This window comes from Argiope bruennichi, chromosome 6, assembly GCF_947563725.1.
Source record: "Argiope bruennichi chromosome 6, qqArgBrue1.1, whole genome shotgun sequence".
In the NCBI taxonomy this organism is placed as follows: domain Eukaryota; kingdom Metazoa; phylum Arthropoda; class Arachnida; order Araneae; family Araneidae; genus Argiope; species Argiope bruennichi.
In genome coordinates, this window is record NC_079156.1 from 43,084,271 (window position 1) to 43,111,183 (window position 26,913).

At 26.1% G+C, this 26,913-nt stretch overlaps 2 protein-coding genes across 4 annotated transcripts in view; one reads left to right on the forward strand and one right to left on the reverse strand.

The window, feature by feature from the left end:
* The window catches only part of LOC129971490 (receptor-type tyrosine-protein phosphatase R-like), a 38,196-nt gene extending 30,276 nt beyond the window's left edge, over window positions 1-7,920 (reverse strand). For both annotated transcript variants that reach the window (XM_056085310.1, XM_056085309.1), the window contains exon 1: window positions 7,645-7,920. In XM_056085310.1, coding sequence (XP_055941285.1) covers window positions 7,645-7,702 — 58 coding nt within the window. In that variant the 5' untranslated portion in view covers window positions 7,703-7,920. The remainder of the gene's footprint in view (window positions 1-7,644) is intronic.
* A 601-nt stretch (window positions 7,921-8,521) lies between these two features.
* Window positions 8,522-26,913, forward strand: part of LOC129971619 (cholinephosphotransferase 1-like) — a 31,206-nt gene continuing 12,814 nt past the window's right edge. Inside the window, exons 1-6 of one of the 2 annotated variants that reach the window (XM_056085562.1) lie at window positions 8,522-9,026; window positions 16,824-16,971; window positions 18,867-19,008; window positions 20,184-20,268; window positions 22,499-22,630; window positions 25,215-25,373. In XM_056085562.1, coding sequence (XP_055941537.1) covers window positions 8,793-9,026; window positions 16,824-16,971; window positions 18,867-19,008; window positions 20,184-20,268; window positions 22,499-22,630; window positions 25,215-25,373 — 900 coding nt within the window. In that variant the 5' untranslated portion in view covers window positions 8,522-8,792. Of the gene's footprint in view, window positions 9,027-16,823; window positions 16,972-18,866; window positions 19,009-20,183; window positions 20,269-22,498; window positions 22,631-23,281; window positions 23,414-25,214; window positions 25,374-26,913 lie in introns of both variants that reach the window. The other variant, XM_056085563.1, reaches the window with a different exon arrangement.

Genomic DNA, 26,913 nt, shown 5'->3' on the forward strand with positions numbered 1-26,913 from the left:
TAACAGCAGAAAAATGATACGGTTCAATGATCTGAAGACACAATGAAATTGTTTTGAATTTCATTATAATAAAATTTTTTGTAACAAATTGCATCAAAAACTAATTTTTCAAACTTACTCAAACTAAAGTAAAAAATGCATTCATTCAAACAAAGTTGGTATAACTTAAAATCTATTTTTTCAACCTTTAAAATGGTGTACATTTTTTTTTTTTTTTTTTTTTGCAATAATACCTATGCTTTGATGTTATGGTGAAAACATGTAAAATTATGTTTTTATTATTAAAATTGAACTTTAATTAAAATTTTGAAAAAATTATTCATGGTAGGTCTCTAACACCCAAGAAGTAACTTCCCAAATTTTAGAATCCTAACTTCAATGGTTTATGTATAACGTTGCTTTGTTAATCAGGACAAACTTTTATACAGAAAGAGATTTCACTAATAACAACAACAAAAAACCTCTAAGAAATACAAAATGGTGAAAATTATAAAGAAAAAATTGTTATAAATTGACTTAACTTTATCTTAACTTTGACTTAACTTTAAAGAGTAATAGAATTGGAAATCTTTTTTTTTTCCCCCTTAAAAATTTTTTAAATACTGAATTCCAAATTTTCTTTTAATTAGCAAAAACTAAAATCTGATAAAATTAATCCACTATATAATAATTTTAAATAGATGTAAACATTAAAAAAAAAGTAAAAGAAATTACGATTATTAAACACTTATGGTTCCAAGTTAAAATCTCGTACTAGATTTTACACGATTGACTAAGATAACATGCTACAATTAATTATAATTCAGTAACCCTAGAATAGGTCTTCTAAGAATTACTCCACAATAACATATTAATGAGAATGACAATCCTTTGTGTACTATATTAAAGAAGCTTGACTGTTAAAGAGTTTTTAGAGCAGCTTTTTCCATGTCCAATATATCTCTTTGGCTCACCAAATTCATCTGATGTATTCTTATTTTCTGTTGATTGGACCAATATGTGCATTCTTCTTACAATTACAAAGAATCCTTTAAATAAACTCTTCAACATCTAAAACATTAAAAAATGAAGTGCAAACATCCTTTGAGTTGCAAAAAGTACTATTGAATACTATTCCAGTATTTCAATAAACTGCAAAGCTCAGTGTTGAAGAAAGAAAGCAGGGAATGCATCTATTTTACTCTGGATTTCTTCAGCAAATTCTTACTTTTTGGACGTTTCCTTTCTTGATACATTTTGTAAATAAGTTTTTACAATGATGCTTTCGATTATACTATTCAAAGTGTGGGGAAACAAACAAACAAAAAAAGCTTCTTTTGCTATTCTTGAGAAAATAAAGCATTTCTTAAGGACATTTCCTCCCCCTCCCCCATATTTAAGCACTTTTTGTAACACTACGTACCCGGAATGATTCTATATGGGGAGCCTTGTTACTAAATACTAAGTACCTAAAGTAGCAAAAAATATCATTCGCAAACACTTTTTTTTTTTAAATAAAAAAGAAAAACGGCTAATTTTAAGAAACAAGGGACAAATTTTTTAAAAATAAGACATATAATAAAAAGGAAACATTAATTAATTTCTTCTAATAATAACACAACCAGACAATTTCAGAGCAAAATATATTAATATAACTAGTAAGAAACAGTATTTTTAAACATACAATGATTTTGAATTTTTTAGCACAAAAATGTAAAACACATACAAATAATAAAATAACCAACGTAACTTGACTTATAGACAAAGATAATCAATTTTTAAAATACATATTAACCGCAGAAAGTTAATTTATTTAAAATTAACATATTATTTTAGTACATTAATTTCAGATAAATTAGTTTTCTAAAAAATACTGCATGCACAATACTAGCAATCAAACATATTATAAACAAATCAATTAAGAGAAAAAAGGTAGTTTACGCATTAATTGTAAACATGACATACACATTAAATATATTTGGTCCAATTTTTGTACCAAATCCTGAAACCAATGGATAAGATCAAAAAATGAAATCCCACATGCCATCCAAAGCAAAGTGCTAATTTTAGAAAATAGAATGGTTGGTTGATTAGGTTTTACTGGTATAAGAGCCATGTTTAGCCATGCTGTGCAAGACTTAAGAAGAAAATAGGACATAACTATTTAAATATCATTTTTTATCATTGTGATAGAAAGTAAATCTAAAATGCAGAAAAATTTGTTAATAGATTTGCTTGATTATTTTTCTCAGTATTTTATTATTTTATACTTGCTTGCAATGTTTAAATCCAATATACAATATAGAGAAAAATTTCAATTTCTTAAAACAGGGTAAATATTAATTACATGTCTATTTAAAATATTAATTTAAAAATGCTCCCTGTTTTGTTTACAAATAAAGTGTATTCATTGTTCTATACCAAAAAGTTAATTTACAGTCAACATGTGAAGCGGAAGAGTTCTCAAACTTTTAAACGCAATTTTAAACATTCGACCATTGAGCGCCTCAAAGAACATATGCCAATAATCTACTAGGCCTTAAATTTGTCAGATATGATCTAAAAAAATAGAAACATTTATTTAAAAGCTGGAGTATTAAGAATATTTCGGCCTAAGGACTGTCTAAAATTTAAACCATAATTTTTTAAAAGTATATTTATTGATCAGATCAAAATAATACATTATTGACGTCATTTAAATCTTTTTGAAAGTAAAACTAAAAACCAAATTTTATGATAAGTCAGAGAAATTATTTTTCAATAATTATTTGAAATACTCCATAAATGAAATTATTCTGTAATGCACATGAAACTTCAATACAGAAGGACTCTGCTTCCAATTTTTATAATAAAAAAAAAAAGAAAAAAAAAAAAGAAAAAAAGAACATGCTTGGTTTTAGAAAAAATGCTTTTATATTAATTGCAATTTAATCATATTTCACCTTAATTTAAAGTAGAAATTTTATGGGTGCTGACAGAAAATTAAAGAGAGATACGCAGAACATCTTAAGGCATCCATAATAGTATGAGTGAATTATATGACTATCAAAATTTGAAGTTTGAAATATTGTCTGAAGAAGCTTTTATGAGATCAAGTTAAATAAAATATTTAACTGAAAATTTTAGCGAGGAGTTATACTCGTGAACTGGCTGGTCGTCAAAGTTGGCTAGTGTAAAATAAATATATTCTAAATGGAGTATTTATAACAACTAAATAAAAATTTCAGGTTTATATTATTCATCTATATTAATAAAAAAAAGCTTTTACATTATAATATAAATATTTCAATAAATAGTGAGTAATAATCTATACTTATATAAAGCTCAATGTGTGTGTGTGTGTGTATGTTGGCGCTCTACAGGCCAGGCCATTTGACCTACAGCTACCAAATTTGGTACATGTAAACCTTAGAGATCAGGAATGTGCACCTGGGGTCCCTTTTTTTGAATTTTTAATTAGAATTTTAATTATTAATTAAAAAGTAACTTTTAAGCCAAAAAATCTTCCATTTTCCCCACCGCCAAATGAGTAAGGCTTCAGTTCCCCCCCCCAACGGTAATGAGGCTAGGGTAAACATTTTTCGGCCGTTTATTTCAAAAGATTCTGTTTATTTTCTTAATGTTTTATGCATTTAAAATTAAACATTGTTAATTAATCGATCTTTCAGATTCATTTTGAAGTACTTTTGAATTAAAATAACACAGAATAAAGGAAATTAAAAATGACAAATCTGCATAGCGTTACCGTAACTGGCATTGAAAATTCATGCATGTGCATTGTGTTCCAATTGTTGTGACTGATTGCGGACTTGATTTAAATTATTTTTAGGTTAGTTGCATGCTTTTGTAATTAAATTATATTTATGTTAGTTTAAATTCATCATTTTTTAAGTAATTTTTTTTACCTGTTTGCGACCGATTATTTTAAACGATTCTGTTTATTTTCTTAGTGTTTGATGCATTTAAAATTAAACATTGTTAATTAATAGACCTGCTTATGATGAATCTGAAAAAATTTTGTTGACAAATTCTTGAGAGATTACATAAATTAAGAAAGATATTCTTTAGTGGCCATAAGGTTTAAATGCTCAGTGACTCTGTTTTCAGTAATCATATTACAAAAAAAAAAAAAAAAAAAAAAAAAAATTGTTTCAGTAAAAAATATTATTAGATTAATTGCAGATTAATCATTTCCACTTTAAATTAAATCATAAATTCTACGGGAGCTAACAGAAAATTAGAGAGGTACAGATTACATTATGGCTGAAGACCTTTATAATATTATAAGTGAATTGAAATTTGAAGTTTTAAAATATTTTAATGAATAAGCTATTAAAGTAGGAATTACATAAAATATTTAATTATTAAAATTTTAACGAGCATTGAGATTGGCGAACCGGCTGGTCGCCAATGGCGGCTAGTATATAATAAAATACAGTTTATGCTTGATGCGATTTAATGTAATTTTAACATTTCAGGTTTCATATGAGCTTATGGAATATATATGTAACGCTAACTCTAAATTAATTTGAATCTTAAGTAATTTCCCAATTTTTATCTTAATTTAGCCTACATTAACTTCATTCTAAAATGTTTGCATATTTCCTGACACAATTGCAACTTTTTTATAGAATTCAACATGCACTCTATGAAACTGTTCACTTTAGCATTTTCTAATGCTCCAAATATTCAAGACTACACGTACCAAAGAAATACAAAAGAAAATCTCATAATAAAATAACTGCAAGAAAAATTCCACCTTTTTCTCTTTTGTATTTGTATCCCAATGTAAAAAGACATCAGCTTCATCATTGCTTCTTGCTCATAATATGCCTCACAGATAAAATAAATCGAAGTTAAAAATTCTCTTTTTTTTTGCCACACAAATGCTAAAAGATGTTTACATATACAGTGGCTGAAAAAATTGAGAGTACACCTTACTTTTACTTGATAAATCCGACTTTCAACGTAAATAACATATTTCCGGGAAGTGCAAACATGTTTTTATTTTTACACGTAACAAATGTTTAATTTAGTGTAAAAATAAAGAAAAATCAACAAAATTCTTATAAATTGAAAAGTTTCAGAAGCATTTTAAATAAACATATGCAGAATTTTGCCTCAAAAAATTGAGAATACACCAATGAAATTTTTGCAATATCACGCATAGAAACAAAGTGTCACTATTATGTTGCATGTCTTTTGGCTCTTATAATGGCCTCTAAACGTCATGGTACCTATTCGACCAATTGTTGCTGGTATCTGAAGATATTTTACCCCATTCTTCTTGAAACACTTGTTTTAAATGGGCTTTGTTACTAATTTTGTGTTTTTGAACCACTTTTTCGAGTATGGCCTGCGAATATTCAATGGCATTGATGTTGGGGTACTATGTGGTGTGTAACTGTTGTTTACAATGAAAAAGACACCATATTTTGACATTACGTGCATTTTGTTTGGGGTTGTTTTCCTGCTGGAAAATAGAATTTCCATCTAAATCCGAACTTTTAACACTTTCCTTTAGATTGCTGCAAAAAAGTGTTCATCCAACTTGTTGCAGAAACTTTTCAAATCATAGACAGAAGTATATGTGCTGAAATTGTGCGAAATGCCATTAGACAAGCTGGATATAAAGGTTGCATTGTTAGAGAGAAACCATTCATCAGCTTGCAAATTCTGAAAAAGCATTTGAAGGCAAAAACTCCTCAATTGAAGACCAATAACCTTTGGAAGAAATCTATATTTAGTAATGGAAGAAAACTCAACATTTTTGGCAGTGACAGCCATTGCACTGATTGGAGAAAGCCTAATACTGCTTCGGATCCAAAAAAATTGCGCCCTACAGTTAAACATGATGGTGACTCCGTCATGATTTGAGGTTACATGGCTTCATCCACGGTAGGATATTTAATTTTTATAGATGGCATTATAAACGATATGGTTTACTTGGATATACTTCGCAGCAAGTAAGAAAAGTACTAAAAATTTGGGTTTAGATGGAAATTTCATTTTCCAGTAGGGCAATGACTCCAAACAGAATGCACGTAACATCAAAATATGGTGTCTTTTTCATTGTAAACAGCAGTTACACACACCACCACAGTACCCCAACAACAATACCATTGAATATCTGTGGGCCACACTCGAAGCAGTCATCCAAAAACACAAAATTAGAAACAAAACCCATTTAAAACAAGTGGTGCAAAAAGAATGGGTAAAATATCTTCGGATACCACCAAAAATTGGTCGAATCAATACCACGACGTTTAGAGGCCATTAAAAAACCAAAAGACATGCAATAGTGACACGTTCTTCTTATGCGAGATACTGCAAGAATTTCATTGGTGTATTCTCAATTTAGAAGAATTTCATTGATTTTTCTTAATCTTTATTTTTACTCTAAATTAAACCATTTGTTATGTGTAAAAATAAAAACATGTTTGCACTTCCCAGTAATGTGTTATTTACATTGAAAGTCGGATTTATCAAGTGAAAGCAAGGTGTACTCTCAATTGTTTGATGCACTGTATATAATTTCAATTAAAACAAAATGGTAAAACAGGAGTTATTTTTACAATCGTTTTGAAAAATACTATAAAACTCATGAGTAAAATAATGTTGACCCCAAATAGAATATTATGTAATTACAAGCATTGAAATTAAAAAAAAAAAAAAAAAAAGGCACAAACATAAAATATACAAAGCATTTACACAAAATAAAATATTTTTATATCATAGTTACAGAATTTACAATCTTATATAATTTCTTCTTAATCTTGATGCTAAATTGTCAAATTTGTTTATCTTTTTCTTTAAAATTCTTTTCATACTAATTAGTTTAGCTAGAAACTTGGTACTTGACTCACCTGTTTTACTCATTTTTCAACATAAGAAGATATCAATCATTTTTTAGATAAGCATTTCTCTTTAACTAAATTAAACTGCAAGACTGATTTACAAAGACTAAATTTAAGTAAGAAGCACTACAAAAAAAAAGATTTTTTAAATAATGTGTAGCATATTTAATATGATATAAGATATTACTAGCAATCAATATAAAAATAATAAGAAATATCAAAAGATCTTATTTGTTAAATCAAAACTGTGAACCATATCCAAATAACAAGTAAATGAAACTTTTTTGAACTTCATAAAAATTATTAAAATTCCATTTTAAATATAGAAATGTATAAAAAATTTATTGGTTTTTCAGAAAAATTGCTTTCAAATATATATTTCAAGACTCCCCCCCCCCCCGAACTAATGGGCAATACTCATTTTCTCCCACCAATTCTTAAAAAAATAAAATAAAAAAAAATACAGCCAAAATCTAAATGCATAAAAGAATTCTAAATAAACAGACTAAAGGAAATAATTAAATTCGAGAATATCTGCTTATGGCAAAAGTAGAAGAAAAAGTTTTGAAATAAAAAATTCTATCAATTCAAAATTATAGGATTTAAAGGGAAAAAATGATTCAACGGTAACATGTCCGATCTGCGATATCAGGAAGGCGGGAGGAAGGGGAAAGGACCTACAATGGTTTGTTTACGTTCTTCATATCCAACACCCACGCTATAAATTCAAAGAATAACAAGATGATTACAAATAAATGTTCTAATCTGTTTGTTTGTTTTTTAAAGAAAATGTACTAAATATTCTTACCTGCACCAGTAAATGCGAAGATCAACAAAGCCACAATATTTAGATGAATCACAGCCATTTCAAATCCTTACTTGATCCCCATAAGAACACTATTTTTAAGCAACAAATTCGCCATCCAGACTCTTAAGTTAATGAGATAAACGAAATACAAGCAAAATGAGATATATCATTTGAAAATCTTTAAATAACATATTTCGTCTAACGCCATAAATGTTAAATTATTCTTCACATTCCGGTTCCTCGCTTGTAACAGCGGAAGGAACAAAAGGCATACAAGCGAAATCGGAAAAGAAAAACCAAGAGATAAAAAAATATTGCTGCGATACAAATACTTATTCTTCAATTATCGATATATGAAATTAAAAAAATTGAACTCAGAATTTTCATTCTTTAGTTACATACTTATTTCCAGGAATTTGTAATTCAACATTTTTTTTAAAGAAATGAATTATAAATATTTATTAACCACTTATAGTTAACAACTATTACTTTGAATTTCTGTTAATCCTCTATTCTTAAATAGATAGAAATAGAACATTGACATAGGAGATTGTTGAAGCTGCTAATAAAAATAATGATGGTTTCATATTTAAAATTTCATGTCACAAAGATATTAAATTAATGACAATGTCGACACTGACGCATAATGGTTAATAATATGCCATTGAAACGTAGTTTCTTTTAGGTGAATTCATTAATAATTTACATAGATGTAGAGCATAATTACCTATCTTACGACCTTTATTTTGAAATTAATCTCAAATCATTATGAGTAATGAATTACATACCTCCAACGAAGCCTAAATTAAAAAGAGCTTAATCTATATATATATATATAGCTTAAAGTTTCAGTATCATTTTTGGCAATATAGTTTGTTTATAATCATAATTTTCTTGTCGTGTGTGCGTAAATTTAGGAAAGAAGCAGGTTAAAAGTAGATGTTAGATACAGTAATATAGGAAAATTTTTTTTAGAAAGATTTCCTTGATAATATCAGTATTAGCATTATTGCTAAATTATGCACACACACTCGTAAGTATGTGGTAAATGAGCTTAAACTACCGCAAAGTACGAAAGTATGCATTTAAATATTTTTACTTAAAATTTCATCGCATACGTTGATTAACTTGACAGATTGGTTTTAAGAATGTTTTTAACAAAGGATATTTTGTCACCTGTTCAACTTAAACGCTTGAGCGACCATCGATACAGTTCGTCAGGCCGAACATTACTGGATCCTATCGTTCAACCGTTTTGGAATTGGCTTGTTTTAAAACTCCCTCTATGGCTTTCTCCAAATCTTATGACCATCAGTGGTCTTATGATAAATATATTAACATCTTTAATATTAATATGTTATAGCCCTGATGGAACACAAGAGGTAAGAATTATTAGTTACATATTTTAATCTGTGCTTTCTTAAATTTTATTTTCTGTAAAATATTGCTCATTTAAACTCATGTGGTTTGAGAATACTCTTAGGAAACATCATTATATATTGTAACGCATTGTATTGTATAGTATTAGTATTTAAATTGTTTTATTAAGGGTTTCCATTTACAGAAAAAAAGTATATTAGTCAATGGGAAACATAATGAAGTTAAAAATTGAAAAAATGCATTATTTATTATATAAAGAATACTAATTAATTCAGTAATATTTGTCAGTAAGTTATAATGTTCCAAATAATGGTTTTTTGTCTCTCTTTCTCACTCTTCTTTTTTCTATTTCAGCTATCAAATATTAGATTTTGCAGAATCATTGACTGTCAAGCTATTTGCTTTTTTTCTGGCTAAAGCTCTTATTTTATTTTGGTAGTTTTAAATTTTTTTGATGACATATATATTACATTTTGATTTATCATTGTTTGATGTTATTTAACATATATTTAATTCTCCTGTGAATAAAAAGATAAATTTAAAAGAAGCTTAACATGGCCAGTATTTACATAAATGAAATAGGTAATTTAGATTCATATTTGTAAGCTGGAACCATTTTTGCATGATCATTTAAAAAATGATAATCCCTGTTTAATCAACTCTATTGAGGATTGTTTTATCAACTATATTGTATCAACTGTACAGAGTCGGCGATTTTATAAACAGACAGTGAAAATTAGTCATTAGATTTTGAAATGTGTCAGAAAATGAAACAATTATGCAACTTATAAATTTAAACTCGTTAATTGACGTGGAAGTGGATTTTAATTTTACAAATTAAACAGTTTAAAGTAAATGTACTTTTAAAGTGTAAACAAATTGAACTTATATATGTATATAGGGTGAATATGTATTTTGGGTGTCTCAAAAACAGGGAAACATAGTTTAATTCTTTACCTATTAGAGGTAAGTGTTCAATATAAATTGCAGAATGATTCAAAATAAGACTATATTACTTAAAAAAAATTCTTCCTTTAACTTTTAAAAAGTTACTCATTTTAATTTTCAATCAACCCTTCTAGACGTTTTCTGCTTATTAGGAAGTTTTTCTTTTGTATCCAACAAAATCATTAGGAAAACCCATATAACTGCATCGTTAAAATCAAATGAATTATAACACAGAAAACAAATTCACTGATACTTTTTTTTTTCATGTATTTAAAATGCTGTTTCTCTAGTGAAAATGGAGGTCATATACAAATTGATAATGGGAATTTTTAGGTTAAAAAAATAAAGCAATTGTGTCACCCCCCAATGCCTTTAAATAAAGCTTTAACTTATTTTATTTCACTTGCTTTTTGAATGTTAATCCTAGGGTTGAGTAGAAAAATATGCAATAATGGCATCTCTTTGCCTTTAGTATGCAATTGATTTCTTCCAGGTTCAGGTCTCAAATAAAATGAATCAATAGTTCTTAATCTCATTCTTAGTTCTTAATTCTTTGTCTCAACACCTGATAAAAATGTGAGTGAAATTTCAGGGAAATTCGGATATCGTCATCCATATTTCTTGGAAGTTTCAGCATTATTTTATTGCACATAAATAAATCATTGCTGGTTGAATAGTTCTTTATTTGTGAAAAATACAGTAATGCACAACCAGATTTGCTGTGTTCTTAATTCAATAATATAAAACTAAAACTTGCTGAATGATTTCTAATCTTTATTTTGATATGTACTGGACTATTTTGGTTAAGTTGTACTGAAAAGTAATAAATCTGAAAATAAATAAGCAAATTGAAAAAGAAATTGGCTGTACTTTACTATGTAGTTAAAAAAAATGTTTTAACAAATATTTGAATTGGCTAAATTACAGTTAAATGTGAGAAAATAAATTGCCCAAGTTAATTTTTTTAGAATTTTGTTGTGAAAAATTATGATAAACTCAACAATTAATTACTTGTATATATTTATTTTGTATTTTAATTTTTGCAGTTAAAGATAGTAAATGGGTCATTTTCAAAATTCGGTGCCATTTGGAAATTGAAAAGACAAAAATAAAAAAATTTTAATTAGTAAATTTTTTTAAATATTATTAAACAGACATTATTTCTGTATATTACTTGAATATTTTTGATACATTTTTTTCTTTTATATATTTTTAATTGATGTTTTTTTGGTCATATATGATGAAAATTGTCATGTCTGTTACCGGACATTTTTCTTGTAATTTTAGTATTTAAGTTCAGTGTACAATAATGTAAAGCTATATTTAATATAAGTATAGAGTCATTTTACCCATATAATAAAGACTTTCGAATAAAAAAATATTTCTTATGGTATTTTTATACTTTCGTTTGTCATGTCTGTTACTAATATAGAATTCTTACAAGGATTTTTTTAATATAAAATACTATAAAAAACAATTAATGCAAAATGTCTGTCATTCTTATATATACTAGGCAGAGTCAATTAATATGTAACTCTAATTGTAGCAATATTATGTCAATTTAAACTTTTTAAGGAAAATTTTGAAATGGTAACAGACATGACACAGAGTAACAGACGTGACACTGAGTAACAGACATGACATAAATTCAGGAGCCAAATTTTGATGTAAAGCTTGAAAGATAGAATTAAGCTAAAATGTGTTTCTGTTTTAGTACATAACTTTTTACTATAAAATAAAAAAATAAATAAAATATGTATATATTATTTGAAAATTCACAGATACAGAATTGGAACACGTGTACACATTTTATTTTTTAGTATTTTCTTGAGTTACAATGCTATTTATTCAACATCATATTTGGCGAGATCCACATCAAATATTATAATTGGCGAAAAGAGCATCCAGTTAGATTTGGATTTGGAAGTTTCATTACAATATCCTCTGCTTCAATATTATATTCTTTATCATCCTCTCAAAAGAACTTTGCATGATTCCTGACTTTTTTTAAATACTTAACTGTAAAATTGTTGTCCTGGATGTCGATTATTTCTGAAACGAAATATTTTATCGATCATTTACCCTCCAATTTTACAAGTACGAAGCTTCCTTCTTGAATATCTTGCTGAAAATTGTTGGATAAAGGAGAAGAAAAAGATTTACAATTATTTTCTGCGTTATTTATTGTCATGGCTGTGCTTTCTTGTTCATTTTCTTTTAATGCAAATACATTAACTGTAAAACAGTCAGACATTTTTCTGTCTGCAGAAACAGCTTAAATCCCTAAAAAACATTGAGTCATTCCCAAAAGAAAAAATTTGATGTACGCTCATCGTTCCTTTTAAAACCGGAATATCAGATGGAATTATTTTTTTAAACCTTTCTACATCTGTTTCACAGATACAATGAAGCTGAATGTTTGTTTTATTTATTAAAACATTAAACAGAGTTTTTGCATCGGGTATATCTGTCCCCTGTGCAACTATTTTGTCAGCATCTCTCTTAATGGCTACCCCTATTCCATCAGCAGCACCCTTGCCGTGACCAGCCTCAAAAAAAGACCATGATCCATACTTATAACCATTATTTGCTATATGCTCATTCAAAAGGAAGAAATTTTTCTTCTGCCGATATTGCGTGGTAGGGCCATCAGAAAAAAAGTGGATAATTACAACTTCGGGGGAAATTCTCTTAAGTTCGTTGAATATTGGCTGAAGGTGAGCCCAAATTGCTGCAGGACCATAGTCGTAACATTCGGAAATTGTGCAGAACGAAATTGGTTCATGCTGGTTTCTTAGATATAAAACACCAGTATGCAGAGTTGCCTGCTTTCTCGATCCTCCGAAATGAAATGCCTGCACTTCTGTAGCATGTTTGCACACGTAATTTTCAGAAATAAAGTTTAATAAAGCAAATGATTTGATAACATTGCAAACATTAATCAATTCAGTAAATACAATGTGATAATAAAAAAACAAAGAAGATAAGAGAAAAAATGAAAAACAAACATGCGCTTTTAAAAAGTAAGAACTTAAATTTATTCCCTCCCCCCCCACCCTTAAAAAATTCTTTCTAAAATATCAACTAAAATTTAAACAAAACAAACCCAAAAATTGAACCATATTTCAAATCTTGAAACATGTCAAGTCTGTTACCAAGATTGTCATGTCTGTTACTATATAGAGTAACAGACATGACCAGTAACAGACATGACATTTCAAAGTACAAAAATTAAGGAAACTAAATAATTCCATAAAAACATGAAAATAAATTTTAATTAAAATTAAAAACCTAAAAATCTAAATTAATCAGTTGAATAAATTAATAAATAAATATATTTTATACAAAATATTAAGGTAACAGACATGACATGCAATAAAAATACTTAACACAAAAAGGCTTCAGTTTCTTCAATCAAACATCAAACATTCAAGATGGCTGCTTGCATTTCTTTATTAGAACATGTTTCACTGGTATACAAGTGTTGTCATTTCAAAATTTCAATCTTGTTGCTTAAAATGTTGAAAATATTGTATGGTAACAGACATGACTTAATGTCTGGACAGCTGTATTTAATTGGTAAAAATCATCTATTCTTCTTAAAAGGTTATTAAAACCTTCTTTATAACATAATTAAAAGTATATTTTACAATAAAAAAATATGTCAGAATAAAAATTTTAATTTTTGGAAAGTAATGCAGCAAAAAACATTTTGAGTTTTATGATTTGGACAGCTGAATTTTTGTTTCCTCTCAACTTCTTTATTAGAAAAAAAAATAAAAAATCAGATAAATTATTTTAATTTTATTGTTTCTCCACTGGAAATTGCCTGCTAAAAAGCATGGTACAAAGAAAAATCATTTAAACTTTATAACATCTTGTAAAAAAAATGTGTTTCACATGGACAACAAATGGCACCGAATTTTGAAAATGACCCAAATATTAAAAAATCTCCTTAACAGTATTTGACAGAGTTGCAAATCTGCTCTAAACAGGCAAAAAGGGTTTTAATGTAAATATTATCTTATATTTTATCTTTTTATGATATGTTACAAATTTTATTTCTATTTCGGTACATGGTCCCTATGTCATGCGTTCAATTTTCAATTACGTATTATTCACTCAGTTTTAAAGACATGAGAATGTAGTTTTGTAATGATGTTGTTGCATAAAAAATCAAAGGTTTCTTATTGAATACATTTGTTAAGAGGGGTTGCCTAAAAATTTAAAAGATATGATTTTTAAAAAAAAATTGTCTTATTTCGTATCTTATTTTTTAACTAATTTGTAATTTTCATTGCCCACTTTTCTCTAATATGAAAACTTCTTAAATAATTCTTAAACTGTGTTTCAATCTTATTAGGACAACATGTATATATATAATATAGTTTAAAAAATTGATCGTTATTAATTGTAATGAATTTTGTTTCAAAGCAATACAATGTAGCATTTCGAGATTAGCTTTCCAAGAGATGTTTGAAGATAATAATTCAGTATAAAACTGAAAAGAAAATCTCTTAGGGAAAAAAAGCGATAAAAGACACACTGCTATTTTTTTAAAAAAATAAAATTTTAATACAAAAAAAACAAAAAACTGTTTTTAATTAAATCATATTGTCTATTTAAATCAAATGAAGGAATAAATTGAATGTCATAGTTTATGTGTATTATTTACAAGTTTTACAATGAAAAATGAAGCAACTTTCTTTATTATGAGAAGCATTATAATCGACAATCTGAGTGTATATATATATATGATATAAATTAGTATTATATAATTTCTTATAAGCATTTTATATGAATTTATAAGAAGCTGAAATTTTTGTTGGTTATTGAAAAAAGTATTGTTCTAATTATTTAATCTTTTTTGCTCTTTATTGCTAGAAAAATAATTTTCATAACAAATGCTGACTTATATAATTTTATAATAGCTAACATATTCTATTTGAAAATTAAAATTTCCATTAATGAGCTGATAGTGAATATTTTATATAAAATCATAGATTACTTCTTTTCTTTGCTGTTAAATAATTATTCTTTAGACAGAACATAAATAGTACAGAATTTTAAGCAAAGATAATCTTAAATAGCACAAATTATTTGTCACAAGGTTTAATTTCATCTATTTCTGGCTCGTGCACTATTTTATTTCCTTTCTTTCACATTCATATATGATATTCATATCCTTTATTTTTTCTGTAGGGATTCAATTTTCTGATATGGGAAAATTATTTTAATATACTGATTGAGTTTATTTTTAAAATAACATAAATCTGTAAAATTTTCATTTAATTTACCACTTTGTCATGGAGATTTAGATTTATTTTGTAAAAAGAAAATAACTATAAAAAGTTACGAAATTCACTATATTTGACTTGAATACATGATTATGGTGTTTTCTGATGTCTGATTTTGCAGAACAATCCAATAATGTGGTTGCTTGGTAACCCCCTCCCCCCCTTAAGACTTGGTGTGAAATACAATTTTTTTTTTTTTTATATTGAATATCGTACCAGTCTGTAAATAACTCATTACTTTCTATTAAGTTTCTAGAAATCCTATGTTTTAATATCTGAGAATTTTTTTCATGATGATGCGTCTTTTTAGGTGTGCAATCAGTAGTATCTTTTTTTAAATTGATAGCTACTCTCTGACAAGGAAAATGATGATTTTGTTTTCAAGGGGACTTTATATCCATTATATTATTTATAATATATTATCCATATATTATTTATAATAATACTTAATCATTGCTGTTGAAATCTCAATTTATTAGATTAGGTATCCCAGTATCTGGATATCTTAATCCAGAGTTAAGGTATTCCAATATCTAAAACTGAATTTAAAAATATATTTATTGATTCTTTAATCAAGAGCTATTGATCTGTCTTGAGTTATTTTATTTTTACTCTATAAATTATTATTTATCTTATCCTACTTAGTTTACCATAATTATCTGAGGTCACAATTCAAGAGTTCATGATAAAGAAGAAAAAAAAAAAGTTATAGCTTCTTTCGATGAAAGTAACTTTAATATCAATCATGGTAGAATTTTTTTTTTTTTTTTTTTTTAGTTCCAATATGACAAGAAAATTTTCAGGGAAAACTGTTCATACTTGTATTTTGCTTTGAGAAAAAAACTTGGAAAACTTCCAATAGTCAATCTAAACACACTGAACAAATCATTTCTAAATTGCACTAACAAATCATTGTTTGAATTTTGATAGATAAGAGCACATCTTAAAAATAGAAGTTGCAACTGTCTTCTGTTTATAATATATTTCTGCCATATGATGCTTTAATTTACTACGGCATTAGTAGATATTCTAAAAAAAATTTTTTGAATGTGTTTAAGATTTCATAATTTTTGATGGTGATTCAAAAGAGTATCTTAAATATTTCAGAAGAATAGTATTTCATATAAAATTATTTAGTATTTTTTACTTGTTTGGTATTTTATATAAAGATTTTTTTTTTATTAATCTTGCTGTCAAACTTAAAAAAAAAGTAGTCTTTATAACTAATATTTATTTGTTAGCTGCTGCCTAAAGATGTACAAGTTCAGCAACCTTATGTCATTAAGTCTAATTTTTCTGCACCTTCAGTGCAGAAAGTTGCTGTACTTGGCTATCATTTTAGTTACTATCAAACTGGTAGAAAGAAATCATTTAAGGATATGCCAATTTTTATTTTAGGATGTCAAAAGATGCTAATATATATAATATGTTAGCATCCATTATGAGGCTAATATTTTCATTAACATGTTCTGTTTATGTGGATTACAAGTATAAATGAATTGAAGTAGTTTTTATTCTTTTTTCATGTGTTAAAGCTTTTTTTCCTTCTTTTAGGCTCCTCGATGGGCATTTATATTTTGTGCTGTAGGCCTTTTTATTTATCAGACATTGGATGCCTGTGATGGAAAACAAGCTCGAAGAACAGGAACTAGTTCTCCTCTAGGGGAATTATTTGATCATGGTTGTGATTCCCTTTCAACAGGTAATCTGAATATCATCTCAGTTTAAACGTTGAATCACATTTCTTCTAAAATGAAAAATTCTTTTACAATAAGATTGTAGAAAATTTAAATTTCCAAAAAGCAATGGTAATGGTAAAATTAATGTAAGTTAATTTCTGAGATGTACCTAATGATTTTTATGTATTTTTAAAATTTCAAATCTTATTTTGTTATTATATGAGATTATAACCTTTTCTGGGATGGTGGTCACAAAAAAGGGCATAAATTTTATAATTTTCTACAAAAAAAAAAAAAAAAAAAAGAAAGAAAGAAAAAGAAAAACTATTGGCTTTAAAATCCCAAAAACTGTTGGAAAACTAGCATTTAGTCTCCTTTTAGAAAAATAGATGGCAGTATGAGTAATTTTCATTTCTTTTTGGCTTTTATGTTAAAAATGCCTGATTTTCTTCTTCAAATTTTGAATTTTTTTTAACCTTTTAAGAAATGAAATTTTATCAAAATCAATCATCCTTTTTCCTACAATATCCATGAAATTTTAAATCATAATTTTGTGTAATCTTCAAATTAATTGAGGATTGAACTTAACTGGCTGATTCAAAGGTGCCCTTGTTTGGTCGCCTCTCTTCTGTGCTGCTGCCTTTCTTTGTGCGAGAGGTGTAATGTGATGTTTTGCAGAGAAGGATGTGATGTAGATTCTGTGTTCGGGGGGGGGGGGGGAGGTTGATTTTGCTTATTTATTTTCAGATCTTGGAAAAAGAAACTTATGTTTGAAGCCAAAAAAAAATTTCACACTTATGATTTGCCTTTTTATTCTAGTCTGTTACTTATGTTTCAACTTTATGCTTTATTTTTTGTTGTCTTTTTCTGTAAATATTTAATTTTATATAGCCATATTTTTTTTTTAATTTAAACTTTTTTTTCATAATTATTATTTGCATTCAGCATATAAAAATTGTACAACAAAAGATTAAAAAAAATGTTCAACATATGATCAACAAATATCCCCCTCAAAAATATTCGCTGTGCACTATAAAAAAAATGTGCACAAAATATGAATAATATGCGAAATGATTTCCTAGTATATATTTGATGAAAAGATACTCGCACATTCTTTGAGAAATTTCATGCAGATAATAAGTTATTTTTCATTTTGTTTTTAATTTGATATTTTTTATTTTATTAAGTAGAAATATTAGCAATTAATAAAATTTAATAGTAAATATTTATTTTAGCATTTTAATTAGATAATTTTTATTTTTAGTTGAATTAAATTATAACATATTAAATTGTAATAGTTATTTTTAATTATTTATATTTATAAAATTAAGTTTAGAATTTTTATAATAAATATATTATATTTTGTATGTTTTACATTTTAAACATTTCAAATGATCTAGAACATGAACAAAAGTTTATGTAAACCTAAAATATTCATAATTACTGCTGCTGTCATAAGAATTTACACACTTATTTCGGAAGATTTTAGTACACAGAGATTACTCTAGACAGGTATGAGGACACTACCATCTATGAAAGGAAGCAAGTTAACAAATTTTTTTTACTGTAAAATCCATATGTATACAACTTATTAATCACATTGATTGTGTTTTTTCATTATATTTCAAACATTTTAATTATGTGCACTAGAAAGCGTTAATCTTGATTTTAGGATTCATTTGATTTGGAAATTTTGACATTAAATGTAACAATTAAAAAAACTGCAACTGAGTCTTAATTTTCTAATCCTGTTTTTAAAAATTAGATTTTCTTCATTTTGGATTGTCAGTTTTCTATTTTGATATGCTTTTTTGAAAAGTTTGTTTAAAATAAGGCATTACTAGCATGTTATTATTTAATTTTATAATTAGAATGAATTTGTTATTTTTATACAAACTTGCTTCTTATATATTTTTAGTCTTTGTCTCACTTGGAGTGTGCATTGCTGTACAGTTAGGCATGTTTCCTTCATGGATGTTTGTCCAGTGTTTTATTGCTATGACATTATTTTATTCTGCTCATTGGCAGACATATGTATCCGGTACTCTTCGTTTTGGAAGGTAAGATGTTTTGAAATTATTATCTTTTATTATCATATATAAAATATGATTAAAATTATTTAGTACTTAAACCAACCATAAATGTATTTGATTAATGTTTTCCTTTTTTAATTTGCAGTTAAATGTTAGTATGTATGTAGAAATGTATTAATGTATAATTACTGTGTATTGATGGTTTTGCTTTTTATGCTGATATGTATCATGCATGCAATTCATCCCCCATTGTTATGACAGATTAGGATATATAACTTTTTATGGATATGCAGTGATCCCAGTTTTCAAAAATTTTAAGCGGCATATTTAAACATATTTAAGTATATTAGATGCTTTTGCTTGATGGTTGAATCAATCTTTGTATTATTGAAAGTTTCTTTATTCTTTTGAGACAATTAATTATAATCTCTTTTTTTATATCAGTTTTTTTTTCTGTTTACTGAACATTTTATTTTTAAATATAACTTTACATGTCAGGATTCTCTTTTATATTTATTTTAATTAATCAATAGTTTGCTAATACAAACAAAATTATGAAATGTCAAAAGATTTACTCCAATCCTGAAGGACTGGAATAAGCAAAGTAATGGAATGGTCATTTAAGAGATTTTTCTGTTTGATTTGATTGAAATTTTGTCACTGTTAAAATATCTCTTTAAAAATTATTTTTCTTTCGCTAATTGAAATTATGATATAACAAACAAATGTTATTGTTAAATATATGTCACAGTCAAGGGTATATTTACTATATTGCATGTAATTGGCTAAAACAGCATTTAAGTTTATATGAAATAAACGATTTTAGTAACTGTAATTATAGTAAGAACAATCTGTTATGTCATTCTTGTCACCGACTTTACCTCTTAATTCTCAAAAATTTATTTTCTAAGTTTAAAATTATTGTTCTTTTACTGAGGCTTTTATTTCTCTTGTATTTTCTTCTTAAATTCTTTTCTTTTCTTTTGAAGTAGTTAAGATAAAGATGCTATTTCTTCTTTTTTTTTCAAATTCTTTAAAATAAATTCAAATAATATCATTCTTTATATTTGCTTCTCTATCTCTATTTATAAATTGAAGAAGCTGATTATTGTGAAATCTGATAGGAATTATTATTCATTTTGCGAGATCTGTGCTTCTAATGATAAAAACTTATAGTTATAAATTTTTTTCTTTCTTTCTAGATTTGACGTGACAGAGGCTCAGTATACAGTTATGATCATACATTTGATATCGGCTGTATTTGGTCCTACTATATGGTCAATGCAGGTTAATGTCTTGAAAATATTTTCTTTTTAAAAGATGTTTGGTGTTGATCAGATATGTTCCAGTTTTTATTTTTCTCTTTTTAATATCAAGAATTCAGTTTTTTTTTAAAAATTGTTCCCCCCCCCTCATGCATGGAAGATAGTTAGGCTGAAAAAATAAATTAATTTGTAATAAAACTGCTACAGATAATAGAATTAAAAGGAAAAAAAAAAAGTGTAAAATAAATAATTTCAGTGTATATAATTGATTGACTATTTATAAAAATTCAAATGTGTTAGATCATTTAAGAAGCAAGTATAATATTTTTATTTTTTATTTAAATATAATTACCATATTTTATGGCATAAGTGACAAAACTGCAATAAGTTACTACAGTAGGTTTCCAGTTTTTCTTATGGTATAATACATTTGTTCTATTACCATAACCTTAGGATTTAAAATATATATATATATATATATATATATATATATATATATTTGTATGCTTAGCACTTTACTTTACTTTTATTCATATTGCATTTAAAAACTTGTTTATTTAAATAATTGAAACAACAATTTGATGTCCGATTTTATTGTGACCTGTAATTATCCCCAACATAAATATTAAGTTTTTTGGTTTTTCATTTTTTTTATGTCTGTGTTTATTTGATCTCTTTCTTCTTTAAAGAATGTCATCAAAATTAAATTATAAGATTTGAACCTGTTAAGAATAATCTACTATTATACACATTAATATTAACCCTTCTGTACATGATTTTTACTTTCTTAGTGAAATAAATTAGGGTGATATAATTCATGCTCAAGATTAAAGGAAAAATATTTTAAAAAGTTCAGGTGTAAATATGTAATATAAAATAATTAAAAAAAAACCAGTATGATGGAAATATTCATCATACAAATTTACATGTTAACCTCAGTACAAAATCTTCAGTGTTCATCTCTTCTAAATTTCTTCACTCATTTTTGCTTTTATTAGCAAAAAAATCACAGATTAGTTATAAAAAGTATTCAAGAAATTGCACGTTTCTTCCAATCGCAACAAACAGTGGAATGACAAGTTCATATCCACTATAATGATTGTGATATTTAATTTTTTTTTGACAGCTACGTTCTTTATTACGCAATAGTCGTGAGAAAAATTGCTAGCAATAATCAATTTACCCGTTTTGAGTACAATTTTTTGTTCACTAAATGTTATGATGGAAATTTTCATCATCATGCAAAAAAGGGTTGATAAATTTTGTAATGGAGATATGCTTAGATTCAACAAGATTCTGAAGTTTACTGATTAATTAGTTTAATTAAATATAATAACCTTGATATTGTTATTCATACATAATGTTTAGGGCTATTGTACGGAGCATAATCTGTTAATGGAAGAAATAACTAACTGATAATATAAAGATGTCCTTATATTCAATTCCATATGATAATAAATTTTTATATATGACTATGGAGGGTATTTTAATTATAGTTCTTAAATTTCTTTTTCTGCTTTTATATTCTAGTTTGGAAATGATATAAAAACAAATTTTTTTCTATAAACATCTAGTGAAACTGCGAGTCAAAATTTTCTTCCTTGCTAATGCTGTTTTTGTTTGTGATGATTTGTTTATGATTTTTTTGGCTTGTTATCTGTGTGCAGTTTACAATTGTAATTTATTTAATGTATTTAGATAATAGTATTGAGTAACTAATTAATTCTTGTTTTCCTTTATTTTATCCATTTTGAATGAACTATTTTTGTTTATTTTTTCAGTGAAACTGCTGAAAACAGAAATTGTTCTTACTTAAAAAAATGGAAGTGTTGGAGAAAGTTAAATTAAAATTGATTTTTATTTAATGAATTAATAGAATTTGATTTAATATATTTTTCATATAAAACATCAATCAGTTTTATTTTTGACAATTTAAATCACCTTCCTTGGTTGCTGAATGGTAAAATGCATTGGATTATTTTCAAAATTTAATTTGCAAAGGATGAATTAAGTGAAATAAGTAACACATGAAATGTTCCTAATCCATTTTTATTAGTTCGGAGTTTGATTTATTATTTTTAATTACTTTATTATTGTTTCTCTAAAGTAAATTATCTTAATCAGTTGCTGAAAATTTATTTTATTTGTTGATTTTTATTGCCAGAATATTTATTATTTAATTTTCTTTCTTTGTTTTTTATTTGCATGAGCTGTTTGAATGATTTTTCTTTGTTTCATTATTTTGTCTTCAGATTCCTTCACTATATATAGAGATAAAGTTTATTCCACTTTTCATGGGAATAATAGCTGCATCGTTTGCTTTTTATTCTAATTTCACCGTGATATTTACTGGAGGAGCTGGTAAAAATGGCTCAACAGTTGCAGTAAGTTAAAACTACCTATTAAGAAGTTCTGATGCCCTATTTTATTTTTAGTGTGCGGTTGAGAATCTTTATAACATAATATTAGGATTTCCAACTGAATAATACTTTCTCCATAAAAGGGGGGAAAAAATTCTAATAAAAATTTTTTCTAAATTTAATCATTAATTTACAGTTTTTTATTTGATTTAATTGATTTAATAATTTTTGGTTTTCCAATAAGGTTTATATGATTAGTAAAATAACAGTATGGAATCATTGTACTATCCAAGAGAGTAAATTAAATTTTTCTTGAATTAAAAAAAAATAAAATTAAGATTATATATTTAGATTGATTATTTATTTTTAAATGATTCCCTTGTCAAGAAAATTTTATTCAGTTTGAAATTCCAAAATATAAAATAGCTACTTCCTCACTAACTTTTACGACTTAATAATGATCTTTCGTATATTCTTTTATCACTTGCTTTTAAAACAAAGTAAGCATACTTTTGCTTTCTGTTTTGCATTTCCTATTTTAGAATTATAAAACTATTGTGATGTTTACTTGGATCAATTTTCTATTTGATAAATTTCTTAGTGATATTGCAATGGGTTATTCTAGTTCCTTATTACTTTACCCTATTTCTTCTTTTCTAACCTGTCTCATAAAAGATCCCTGGTTTGCATATGGAACTGAGGCTTATCCCTATAATAATAGCATTTTTAGTTAGCTTGGTGTTATGCTATGGCTATACCATTACTATTTTGTCTGGAGGAGCTGGGAAAAATGGTTCTTCAGTAGCTGTAAGTTTTCTAATGCACTCTGTTTTTAAACTTCTTCTATTTTCTTTTGAAATGCTATTTATAGTTTCTGTTGAACATCATTCTATTGTTTTGATATGAAAGTTGTTGGTTTGATCTAAAATGTTTAACATTTTCCATCAGTGAAAGCTTAGAAAGCAGACTATATATATTAAATGATTTAAATTTTATTCTTTTAATTTTTATAAAAGAATATTTAACTTTGGATTTATAAATTATTATGAATCTGATATATATAAATTTATATCTGGATGTTATCTATTTTAAAATTATCTTTTTATTATTATTTAAATTACTTATGTTCATAATAATATTTGAAGAGTTATTTTATGTAAAAAATTTCCTATACATTTGATGAAGTAATGTTAGAATATTTTATGTTCAGTTTTTACCTTATAACTAAAAGTTTCATTTTTTTTTCTCTTGTAATATATATTTAAATTTAAAATGTTTTGCATTACTCTATAGCTTGGAAAAAGACTAGTTAAAATTTTAAGCACATACTAAAGATTTTGCATATTTTTATTCATAACTTTATTTAAAACAAATATTCGTATGATTGAAAGAATTTCTTTAGTTTATAATTTAATAATAAAAAATTGATTTTAGTAGAGATTCGAAATTTTGTTGTTTCTTTTCTTTAGTTTTTATATTTTTGGTATACAGAAAACTTTTGTAAAAGTCTTGGATAGTAAATCTCTTCATTCCGTTTAAAAACTTTGTTATAAAGAAAATTTGTTAAATAGAAATTTGCAAATTAAGTTATAAAATTGAGTAAAAGTAAAGAGTAAAACATACCTATCCACTTTATTGACCTTAAATAGCATCTTAAATTGTGGAAAAGTATGCTATCCTGCTTTGTACAAGCACATTTTTATTCATAAAAATATGTTTAAGATAAAAAACACATTTTTCATAAAAAATTTCACACTTTTGTTAAGTTATATTGTTATTACATTACATACTGTAGCATTTTCTTGAAACTGCAATTTCATATTGTATAAAATGCTATTAACATTATCTTTATGTGGAAGTATTTTAATAACCTTTTCATTGTTATTATCATGGCTGCTTACTACTATCCAATAACACTTTTAAATATTACTATGCCAAATGGAATACTTGAAATCGCAATATATCCACCAGTATAGAGGAAATTAGATAGTTCCTATTTTCTTCAAAAGGTTCCATGCTTTTTTAGACATTGCCATTTCTCAAGCAGTTGATTTCTTTTGGTATTTTGACTAATACAAAATTGCAAAAAAATTAACAAAAAGTTAAAAAAAAATTGCTTATGTAGAAATTATTTTCAATAAAATGGCAAGTAAATAATTGAAATAAAAGTTCTGCAGCAAAGTTTGTGAAATGAATGTTCATTTAATGAAGAATTTTTTATTTCAAGCATGCAACACTAAAGCATAAATTTTTATAATTTTCTATTCAGTTACGATTTTTTGCTCATTTTTCTAATAGTTTGATAGAAATAAACACAGTAAAAATATAGTTAAATTAAATTCAGTTTATTTATTTATTATTATCGTATTTCTTTTAAAATAAACTGAATTTAAATTATCGATTAAATTGGTTTTATTAGCTTAAGTTAATTAAATTCTTTCCTTCATGATGTTTTTATCATAGATTGGATAATGCTTCTATAAACATTTTAAGTTCTTAAAGAAATATTAAATACATAAAACCGTATGTTTTTAAATTATTCAAATGCAGTTTATTTTATAATGGTATTGAAGTTTTTCTGTCACATTTTCATATTTGTAATTTTTAGGGCACTAGTATTCTATCGCCATTTATTCCATTGGCCCTGGTTGTTGTGCCAGCTTTTATTATCTACCAGAAATCTACAACAAACATCTATGAACATCATCCATGTCTGTATATTTTAGCTTTTGGAGTAGTATGTTCAAAAATAACCAATAAATTAGTGGTAAGTTTTACGTGAAATTCTGTTAGTGCATGTAGATTAGATGTTGGTGTTAATTTCATTTATTTCATGTCTTCCCTTTCATTTCAATTCTTTGAAAGGTAGTAGGTACTCTCAGTTTTGTGTATTGATATGTATATATATCATGGTATATGTATGGTGGAGTATAAAATTCATATATTTTATAAAACTTGGTAAAAAAAGGGGGGGGGGGAAGTAGTCGAAAGCTTTCTTAGATACACCAATTTTAAAATGCTTCATATTATATAAATGAAATGTTGTAATAATGTGCAGTTAATAGAAAAGTGTTTAACATCAAACAGTTATGAATTTAAGAAAGTTTATAAGCTAATATTAAGAAAATAATTCACATGTCAAAGTATTTTAAACAGTTTTTTTTTTTTGTTTGTGTGTGTGTGAATCTTTAAATGCATGTACTGTTTTTTTTTCCTCCATATAATTTAGCTATTAATTTGAGTTTTCTTAGTAAATATTGCAATGTTCAACATGAATATTTAATTCTGGAAATGAGAATTTGCAGTAGCATTCTTTGATTGTGATATAAAAGCACTTTGGTGTTTGAGGATTTAATTCCATTATATACTTGTGATTGCAATTCCTCTGAATTATGAATCAGTAAATTAAAGAATGATTATTCTCTCTTCAAACATTATGAAAGTTTTTTTTTTATTTTAATGTTCAGCTTTTAGTAGCATTTGTACAGTTGCATATAATCATGTTAAATGATTCTTTCCTCAAAGATGAAGGAATTTCTTGTTAGCACAAGATGCTTTACAGCCGGTGTTCATATTTCTTTTCTAAAGTTTTATGCCACTTAAATAAGAATTAAAAATATTTGCAATCATAATAGCATTTTTTTTTTCAATTAAGAATAAATGCATCCTTAAATTTTATACCAAAGGTATAATAATCAATATTTATAATCTTAGTTTATAGTGTTTCTAATAACCATATTCGTGAATAAATCTTTTATGTCACAATAATTTGCTATTTATTGTAGAAAATAGTAGGCAGTAATACATAATTGCAATTACTTTATTTTATTATTGATGATGATTAATGCAAAGACTGAATTAATTTCATTGTAATCACTTTTGTTTGATCGATTTTATTAATTTAAAGTGAAAGTCTAGTTAAAACTATATTCTGTATTTATTTTTACGTAGTAATAGCTAATGAGTAAAATATTATATATTTTACTTATTAGTATAATATAAGGCTTAGTTTCATCTTATGATAATTGGATGAAATTGAGTCTTGATGCAAAATTGATATTACAGTACACTCCCGATTATCCGCGGAATTGGGTGGCCCGGCCGCTGCGAATAACGAAAATCGTGTATAATCCGAAAAAAGCTAAAAACGGGTATAGCAAAACAGAAAACAGTCATTCCAACTTTGAAAAATCGTTTTATGTACAATAAAACGTTAATTAAACAGCAGGAAATGTTTAACTAACGCTTAATATTTTAGTATATCACTCAAAACTAACCTAAAATGCATTTTGTTAATGAAAACAGAA